At 34.1% G+C, this 10,508-nt stretch overlaps 1 protein-coding gene across 1 annotated transcript; it reads left to right on the top strand.

Annotated features, from left to right (window-relative positions):
* Nucleotides 1–7,338: 7,338 nt before the first annotated feature.
* On the top strand, nucleotides 7,339–10,186 carry LOC128197714 (uncharacterized). The gene is made up of 6 exons (XM_052880102.1): nucleotides 7,339–7,617; nucleotides 7,978–8,210; nucleotides 8,285–8,677; nucleotides 8,720–9,137; nucleotides 9,503–9,583; nucleotides 9,653–10,186. Exons 1-6 carry the CDS (start codon nucleotides 7,339–7,341, stop codon nucleotides 10,184–10,186), a joined length of 1,938 nt encoding a protein of 645 aa, XP_052736062.1.
* The last annotated feature ends 322 nt before the right edge of the window (nucleotides 10,187–10,508 follow it).

Below are 10,508 nucleotides of genomic sequence, written 5' to 3'. Positions count from 1 at the left end.
TTATGAGATTCGGTGTTCTTTCTTAATATTAAGCACAGAATTTAGCCACCGTAAAATGCGTCACTTTGTTATTTTTAAATTAAATGTTTACTTACTTCGCATTACATTAACTAATTATTTACTTATGTAAGAGATTAAAATAACATCATAAAGACTAACAAATTAAAAAATAATGTGTCGAAACTTGAAACAAAATGCTTTAAGCTCAAGAATTAAAAAAGTTGCAGTTACAAAAATAAATTCGAAATTAAACTTAAATTAAAATAAAAGCTTTATAACGGTAAATCTCACAATTTAGTTCAACAATCAATAAACAATCTTAGAAAAGCCAACTGCAATTAATGATGTGAAATAAATAATAGTATTAAAAAGATTAAAAGAACTGCTCGTTTGAACAAATAAGTAATTAAATTAAATTTAAATTACACCTTTATTACGGTAACTGTCGTAAATAATAACCAATTCATAGTATTAGTCAACTTAAATGAAATTTTAATACAATTATAAAATAATATTTAAAGTTTAATTGATCTTTAGAGTATTAATATTATTACTCACGTCCTACTTAATCTCTAAATATAAAGTAACAATATCTTTTTAATATTTTGAAATGGATAATGATACTTTCACAACATTTTTTTGACAACATTTTAAGATCATTTAAGTGTCATTTTGTAATTGGTCCAAAATTATTTCACAATCAATAATAATAATCATAAACACCAACATGAACCAATCACAAAATGACACGTAAACGATGTTAAAATGTTATCAAAAAAATGTTGTGAAAGTATCATTATCCTTTTGAAATACTAATCTCATTAGTCAACTAAATTGTTTCAAATGTCACATTTTAAACATGACTAAATATTATTGTCTCTGTAATCTTGATAGTAATTGTGACTCGTTTTTTCTCACTCCAAAATTTCTAACGATTCTTGTTTGAAACTTGGACTAATTTGTGTAACAACAAATTTCATATTCTAGTTCTGAATTTGAAATCATTTCATTACAAATTTTATTCTTACAGCTTAAAATTATTTAATAAAATACATTAAAATAATTTATTTTAAGAGGTTATAACTTATAAGTTATAAATTATTTTGGATCTGTCAAGTAAAATTAGATGATAAAATTATATGACAATTATATTTAGGGTTAAATATGTTTTTAGTTCCTAAACTATCAAGCGATTTTGTTTTTAGTCCCTCTTTCAAACTAAGGTACTTTTTGGTTCTTCTCTTTTAGAAAACCATAATTTTTCGTCCTCAAAAACCAACGGCATTAAAAAAAAGCTGAATTGGCTAACGGTGGAGTGTCATGTCATTTTTTTCTGACACTAAGTCAATCTGTCCCTCACCGTACGGTAATAACCAAACGGTATTGTTAATGGCTGAATGGTTATGATGACTGAATGGTGATGGTGACCGAACGGTATTGGTAATGGTCGAACGGTGTTGGTAATGGCCGAACGGTATTAGTAATGGTCGAACGGTTATGACGATTAAATGGTGATGGTGACAGAAAGGTAATGGTGACTGAATGATGATGGTGACCGAACGGTGAGGGACATATTGACTCAGTGTCAGAAAAAGAACTGACGTGGCACTTTACCGTTAGGACAAAAAATCATGGTTTCCTAAAGGAGAATGACGAAAAAGTACCTTAGTTTGAAAGAGGGATTAAAAACAAAAATCGCTTGATAGTTTATGGACTAAAAACATATTTAACCGTTATATTTAACTAGTTGTTGATAAGTAACGTATTAGTTAACTTATTAATAAAATTTTTGCTTTCTATACAAAACATATTAGTATGCAACTATAATTATATGTTTTTTATTTCTTTACTTAAACTTATTAAATAACAATTGAAATATATATATATATATATATATATATATATATATATAATATCATTATCTTGTAATATTTTAAAAAATATTAATGAGTTTGTTATTATTTTCAAGATCAAATAATAATAATCAAAAATAGATTAAAGATATTATAAAAAACATAAGGAAAACTGATGGAAAAAAATGAAATAAATTAGAAGTTAACTAAAGTAACTTAGAGGCGATAAATTATTAGTTTTTGAAATAAATTAATTTGATATACTTATAGACATGTTTTTTTCTAACTTATAAGCTAGTCAAACAAGTTATTAGCTTGTATATTATTCTTACTAAGCACACTCTTTGACTAACTTTCAGTTTATAATAAATAGCGTATAAAATATACAATGAAATGTTAGACACAAATAAATAAAGATTATATGAAAGTTATAAAACATATCATAAAAAGATTACATGGAGACCAGATGAAGTCAACAAGAAGCATCATAAAAAAAGTGAACAAGAATAAAGTGAAGTCCAAAAAGCAAACACTAAACATATCATACTCTACTTAAAAAGTAGACGAAGCCTTGTATGAAAGCACAAAACACTAGTACAAACATAAACATGTAGGCAAAATAAGCTAGGATCATAGGACACAAGTTCAGATTAGTAGACAAAATTAACATGTGAAAATTACAAGACATGTTTGTTAATATGAGAACATCTATTTTAGGAGCAAGTACAATCATAATTCTAAAAGATGATCCACACACAACCAAAATTCTAAGTTTGAATTTTCAATTTGATATACTAACAAAAACAAAAGAAGAAGATGCAAAGAAAATAGATGTCTTACACCATAAACATGGAGTGTTATAGAAAAAGTTCTTAATAAAAAGTCAAACATCAAAAAAGTGTCAGCATAAGGATAAAGAAAACACATGTAAGTTTTAGTGATCCTTTTTAAGATGTCTATAGATAGAAGTGAATTCATGCAGAAGAAACTAATGTAATGAAACTTACAAAAAAAAATTTAATTATGTTTTTATCTCAATGATAGATAATATATGGTCAAAAATGGATTTGTGTACTCGTTTTTAAGTCATAAGTGGTAGTGAAAAATACTTACACAATGTTGATGGATTGGCAAGTGTATCAAATCGCATAAGTAATATAAAATGGTAAGACCAAGTATCGTATCCTAGAAGACTCTCGGCACTAAACAATTGTGTGATGACTCAATTAATTAAGACTTAAATAAAATGAGATTATTGGTTTAAGATGCAAAGACGGAAAATTAAATATGAATGCAGTTTGATCAATAGTAGAGTAACACAAAGATGAACGGATGTTGTTTATAATGAGATGAGTATGTTGTTAGGGTTAGATTTCACCAAGTTCCCTCTCATGTATATAAGAATTCTTCTTTATGCATTAATGTTAACATCACTCACTAAATCACCTAAACTCGATCCCTTGGCTAATAAGTTTGTCCTTAACCACCATTTCATGCAATTCCTAGCATTCCTAGTAATTAAATGTGAAGAGCAAGAGCTTAAGACGACCAAGACTCATACCCTCATCCCTGAGAAATATTACTCTTGGGAGAATTCAACAAGAACCTAAATTGTAAGGAACCTCCCAGCACTCATGCAATTCATAAATCATGCGATGAATGAGTTAAACAAAGCATGTAATAAGCATAGATGAATTACTCTAACAATTAATGAAAAAACATATGGAATTAAGAATCAATTCAAATACATGAGAGTTCACAAGGTTACATCATCCCCCAACAACAAGTAGAGTTTAGTTCCCCATAGACATGGAGAAACTAGATGAATAATGGAAAAGCATGAGATAGCAAAACCCTAAAAGTAGAGGAATGACGATTACACATCCAAATCCGCCTTCAGAGAGTGGAAGAGTGTGTTGTTGTGCTACTCCAGCCAGAGATACAAAACCTAGGACGCTTGGGTCCTTTAAATAGAGCGAAGACAGAACAGAAACAAAGTCCAGCCCATGTCGTTGGCGCTCAAGCGCCCTAAGTGGGGCGTCGGGGCGTCGAACGGCACCTTCTGGCGCTCAAGCGCCCTTGAGGGGCGCCTGGGCGCGGCTTCTGGTGCTCAAGCGCCCCTAGAAGGGCGCCCGGGCGGTGTGCGACACGTTTTGGCACTCAAGCCCCCGTTGAGGGGCGCCCAAGCCTCGCAGAATTTTTCAGCACTGCGTTTTTTTCACTTTTTCTGCAGTTCTGCTCGCTCCTTGAGTTCTGACTCCTTCATACTTTGACTCCTCTTCCAAATTACTTCATTAACTTACTAAAACAAGGGAATTTAGTCATAAAATCATTAAGTTCAACCTCAACTCTCTTATTCACAAAACTAAATCAAAAACATGATTCCAAGCAAGTTTCTAAGCAGAAAAGGGTGCATTTAATGTCAAAATTACATCATAGATAACGGTATTTTCAACCGTTATCACAACCCCAAACTTAGAACGCTACTTGTCCTCAAGCAAAACAGAATGTAACTCAGCTTTTCAAAACAATCACTATAATGACTCAACATTTTTCAAAAACTTTTTCTTTCAAACAAGAAATCACTTTTATCAACTCAGCATAAAGATGTTAGTCAAGATGTGCAGATGCCTTAATCCAATCAAAATCAATGTGATGCTCAGCAGATGCTATCCTTAAGAATGATAAATCAACCAAGCAAAGATGTAATCAGAAATTCAAAGAACTACTCCTTACCAATGAAAGTGTTTCACTCAAGCACTCAAAAGTGTATCACTCAACTAAAAGGTGTATAATGAGGTGTCAGTGTCTCTTTCACTCTGCTATCACAATGTCACACAAATTAAATTTTCCTTTCATTTAACCACAATCAAACATACTCACAAGCAAGTAGTCATCACAAGGGCTTTTCATGTCTTGTAACTTGGTTGGGCTAAGAAGGAAATTGGTTTTTCTGGTCAGCAAAATCCTTGAGTTAAGAGAGACATTTATGATTTCATCATTCAAGCACAACTCTCTTTCTTTTTCCCAGCTTTCCCTTGCATTGAGCTTTTCTTTTCTTTTCATTTTTTCTTTTTCTTTTGCTTTTACTTTTTCTTTTCAAGTATTCACTACTTAGCTCAATGCTTTTTCTTTTCACTTTTCCCAGTAACCCCAAACTTGAACCTTTGTCAATACCTCATCAAATGTTCTCAACTCAACTCAAGGTAAAAAATTAAAAAAAAAGGTTTTTCAAACATACATAAGGCTCAAGGTTCAAAGGTTAAAACAATTTATTCTCTTTTCAGTTGACAAAAATTCATGTGAAGGCTAAAAGAATAAGGGACAACAAAAGATGGCCTTGATCCTATGAAACCTGCAAGCAAGTAGTTCAATCATAGAAAATTTGGGTAAAATCATTCATGCTTCCAAAGTAATAGCAATTATTCACAAAAAAACTCTGAAGCCCAAATCTCACACAGGTAAACTCAGAAGTCCCAGAATTCAGAAAAACACCATGCTCAGTATCTCAATCAAGTTTTACCTCAAGCACCTGTTTCATACACTGTGAGCCATCACCTGTATATCAACACATCATGCATCATCTCAACATTAATCAATACACTAGGATATCACAAAGCAATACTCATCGCAAAACACAACACAGTTGAATCAAAGCAGTGTGGTTCATTCAAGCAAAGTACAATAATAAAACAAATTGATTTAAAAGAAAGGTTTAGAAAGATGGGTTGCCTTCCAGTAAGTGCTTCTTTAATGTCACTAGCTTGACACCATCTTCATCATCATAGCATCCATCAGTAGATGTCGTCAGTAACATCCATCAGTAGATGTCTAATCACATAACATCCATCAGTAGATGCTAGTCACCGTCCTCTTCCATAACAACATCCATCAGTAAATGTTGTCATTCATCATCCTCATCATAGCAACATCTATCAGTAAATGTTGTAGAAACATCCATCATTAGATGTTATCATTACTGCCATCCGAAGCAACATTTAACCTAAAAAAAACTCAAACACAAAGAAAAAAATCAAATCAAAACCACACAATTAAATCAACTAAAAAGAAAAGTTCAGAAAAATAAGGGCTAGCATTCATTGTAGCAGCATTCATCAGTAGATGTTGTTATCTGAATCCTCTTAGCATCCCTTAGTAGATGTTGTCTAACATCCATCAGTAGATGTTGTCATTACTGCAAAACAAAATCAAATCCACACACAGAACTAAATAATAAAAAAAATCAGAAACTGGGTTGCCTCCCAACAAACGCTTCTTTAATGTAACTAGCTTGACCCACTGCAATTGCCCTGTGCCTCAATTTTTCCCTTTTCTTGATATTTTTTTTTATTGAATTTTTTCAAGAATTTAATATAACTAGGAACCTGTTGCAGTGTCCCAATCATAGGAATTTTAATCTCCAATTTCTTGAAGATTTCCATGAAACTCTCAAACTGTTTTTCCTTCTCCTTCGAATGATACTTCTTTGGGTGAGGAAGGGGCTTTTCATATGATTCTTTCTTTTTTCTCTCATCCTCCTTCTCTCTCTTTTCCTTTTTTTTTCCCTCTCTTTTTCATTTTTTTCCCTCTCTTTTTCCTTTTCTTGCCTTTCTTTTTCCTCCTTGGAACACTCCTTAGGGTACAAAAGATTTTTCTCAATTCTTTTCCTTTCTCTCTCACCCTCTTCTGTTTCTTTTCTCTCTTCTTCCACATTCTTCCCCTTTTCTTTTCTCTCAACCTCACTTTTTCTCTCTTCTTTTTCTTCCTCTTCCTTTACATCTTTCTCTTTTTCACTTAACCTTTCTTCTTTTCTCTCATCTAAAACTTTGTCACTTCTAGTGATAATAGCTTGACATTCCTCTCTAGGGTTAGCCTTCGTGTTACTCCCAAGATCATCCAGCTTTTGAATTTTGCGACCAAGCTGACTCCTTATCCTTCTGAATGCTGCTTGATTGCATTTATGATGAGAATCAGACATCTGCATTAACTGTTGAAGTGTGTCATCCATCTTAGCCATTCTTTCTGAAAGAAACTGTTGTTGTTGCCATTGTTGTTGTGGCAGCCTATCAAATTGTTCGACAGCTTGCCCAAATTGACTTTGACCCATGTTTAAGTGAGGTTTCCACCAGTGGTTGAAATTACCTTGGTGGAATTAAATGTCGATATAGTTAACTTCTTGTCTGAATTGCATCCTACAAGTACTATACACAAAACCCTAGAAAACACTGTTAGCAATAAAATAAAAACAAACGACACAAAACATAAATTAAAAATAAAATAAAAATAAAAATAAAAATAAGAAAAATAAAGATAAAGTCAAAATTAATCAAGAATCACACAAATAAAATAGTTTAAACCGTGAGTCCCAGCAACGGCGCCAAAACTTGTTGATGGATTGACAAGTGTACCAAATCGCACAAGTAATATTATATGGTAAGACCAAGTATCGTATCCTAGAAGACTCTCGGCACTAAACAGTTGTGTGATGACTCGATTAATTTTGACTATATGGATCTCTCCCAAAGAAGAAGAAAAGTTGGTAGAAATACTCAAAGCCAACAAAGGAGCTATTGGATGGTCAATTTCAGATCTCAAAGGCATAAGTCCAACATACTGCATACACAAAATATTCATGGAAGATGACTACAAGCCAGTTGGTCAACCAAAGAGAAGGTTAAATCTAGTGATGAAGGAGGAGGTGAGAAAGGAAATGCTAAAGTTACTTCAGGCTGACAATATTTACCCTATTTTTGATAGTGCATGGGTAAGCCCAGTACAGGTGGTACCAAAGAAAGGTGGGATGACATTTATTTCTAATGAAAAAAATGAGCTCATACCCACAAGGACTGTTATTGGATGGAGGATGTGTATCGACTACAAAAAGTTGAACAATGCTACTAGGAAGGATCACTTTCCCCTTCCTTTCATGGATTAGATGTTGGAGAGATTAGCAGGTCAGGCTTTCTATTGTTTTCTGGATGGATATTCTGGATATAATCAAATCATGATAGATCCAAAAGACTAAGAAAAGACGACTTTTACTTGCCCATTTGGAGTATTTGCTTACAGAAAAATGTCGTTTGGGTTATGTAATGCTCCAGCTACTTTTCAGAGATGTATGCAGGCAATATTTGCAGACTTGATAGAAAAATGCATTGAAGTCTTTATGGATGATTTTTCAGTGTTTGGCAGGTCCTTCCATGAGTGTTTGGCTAGTCTGGATGTTGTACTTAAAAGATGCACCCAATCCAATCTTGTTCTTAATTGGGAAAAATGTCGCTTTATGGTAAAGGAAGGCATTGTCTTGGGTCATAAAATTTCTTCCAAGGGAATTGAGGTTGACTCTCCAAAGTGGAGGTTATTGAAAAACTTCCACCACCAACCAATGTGAAGGGAATCAGAAGCTTTTTGGGTCATGCTGGTTTTTACAGAAGATTCATCAAAGACTTTTCAAAGATTGAAAAACCACTGAGCAACCTTCTTGTTAAAGACGCACCATTTGTGATGGATGATGAGTGCCTTAAGGCATTTGATGTGTTGAAGAAAAAGTTGATTTATGCCCCAGTAATTGTAGCTCCTGATTGGAACCAAGATTTTGAGCTGATGTGTGATGCCAGCAATTATGCTATAGACGTTGTTCTTGGCCAGAGAAGAGAGAAGGTATTTCACACTATTTATTATGCAAGCAAAGTTTTGAATGACGCCCAGTTGAATTATGCCACCACAGAAAAAGAATTTCTTGCTATTGTGTATGCCTTGGAGAAATTTAGACCTTACCTCATTGGGTCTAAAGTGATTATCTACACAGACCATGCAGCTATAAAGTATTTGCTAACCAAACCAGATTCTAAGCCGTGATTGATTAGATGGGTGCTTTTGCTACAAGAGTTTGATGTGGAAATCCGTGACAAGAAGGGAAGTGAAAATGTAATTGTGGATCACTTATCTCAGTTGGTTAACAATGAAATTACAAGTAAGGAAGCGGAAATCTGGGAATCCTTCTTGGATGAAACACTCATGTATATCCAACAAAGGTCGTGGTTTGCTGATATGGCTAATTTCAAAGCTGCAGGAGTAATCCTAGAAGATCTCAATTGGCAACAAAGAAAAAAAAATTTACATGATGCCAAACAGTTTATTTGGGATGATCCTCACTTGTTCAAAATTGGGGCAGATAATCTTCTAAGGCGCTGTGTTACTAAGGAAGAAGTGGAAGGAATTTTATGGCACTCTCATGACTCACCTTATGGGGGGCCTTTTAGTGGAGAGAGAACAACTGCAAAAGTACTTCAGTCAGGATTTTATTGGCCTACTCTGTTTAAAGATGCTCATAATCATGCCAGAAACTGTGATAAGTGTCAAAGGATGGGGAGTATCTCCAGACGTCATGAAATGCCACTGCAAGGAATACTAGAAGTTGAAGTTTTTGATTGCTGGGGCATAAACTTTGTTGGACCTTTTTCACCCTCTTTCAATAATGAATATATATTGGTGGTAGTGGATTATGTGAGCAAATGGGTGGAAGCCCTGGCCTGTCCTAAGAATAATTCTAGCACAGTGATTAAATTTCTGAAAAGGCAAATTTTCTCCCATTTTGGAACACCAGAGTACTCATCAATGACGGAGGATCTCACTTTTTCAATTTTCAGCTTGCAAAGGTACTCAAGCATTATGGTGTGAGACACAAGGTAGCTACACCTTATCATCCACAGACAAATGGGCAAGCTGAGGTCTCTAATAGGGAAATAAAGAGGATTCTATAAAAGATAGTTGTTTTATCAAGAAAGGATTGGTCTCAGAAGCTAGATGATGCTCTTTGGGCATATCGAACTACAATGAAGACAACTATTGTATTATCTCCTTTCCAAATGGTCTATGGAAAGGCATGTCACCTTCCGGTGGAGATGGAACATCGAGCTTTGTGGGCCTTAAAATTCTTAAATTATGATCCTAGTGACACTGCAGAAAAGAGAAGAAGGCAAATTATTGAGCTTGAGGAAATGTGGCTACATGCCTATGATTCTTCTAAGAATTACAAAGAGAATGTGAAATTTTATCATGACAGGAAGCTGATAGAAAAGGTCTTTAATCCAGGACAACAAGTGTTGTTGTTCAATTCCCGACTAAAACTTTTCCCTGGAAAGTTAAAGTCCAAGTGGTCTTGTCTGTTTATGGTCAAGAATGTCCTTTCACATGGAGCAATTGAGTTGACAGATCCATCCTCTACAGACCCACAAAGAAGTTGGATGGTCAATGGACAACGTCTCAAGCATTATTTGGGTGGTAAGGTGCAATGCCTTTCCACTGTTATGGAGTTGGTTGATCCACATTGATTTTATGGTGTCAAGCTAGTGACGTTGAAGAAGCGCTTACTAGGAGGCAACCCAGCTTTCTAAACCTTTCTTTTGAATTATGTGTTTTGTTATTGTACTCTCTGCTTGAATAAATTACACTGCTTTGGTCCAACTACTGTGTTTTGTGATAAGTATTGCTTTGTGATGCTCTGTTGTGTTGATTGATGTTGATATGATGCTTGATGTGCTGATATACAGGTGATTACTCACAGAATATGAAACAGGTGCTTGAGGTAAAGTTTGATTGAGATATTGAGCATGTTGTTTTTCTGAATTCTGGAACTTGAGAGTTTACTTGTGT

Source organism: Vigna angularis, chromosome 7, assembly GCF_016808095.1.
Source record: "Vigna angularis cultivar LongXiaoDou No.4 chromosome 7, ASM1680809v1, whole genome shotgun sequence".
NCBI lineage: Eukaryota > Viridiplantae > Streptophyta > Magnoliopsida > Fabales > Fabaceae > Vigna > Vigna angularis.
The sequence above is the reverse complement of the archived record's forward strand: the minus strand, read 5'-3'. Positions and strand labels throughout refer to the sequence as shown.

Bases quoted from the DNA above. Each gene is read 5' to 3' on its own strand.
- LOC128197714 (XM_052880102.1), top strand. From the start codon at position 7,339: ATGACTCGATTAATTTTGACTATATGGATCTCTCCCAAAGAAGAAGAA. The intron at 9,138-9,502 runs GTACTTCAGTCA...TTCAATTTTCAG, and splicing joins GAGAGAGAACAACTGCAAAA to CTTGCAAAGGTACTCAAGCA. The intron at 9,584-9,652 runs GTCTCTAATAGG...GATTGGTCTCAG, and splicing joins AGACAAATGGGCAAGCTGAG to AAGCTAGATGATGCTCTTTG.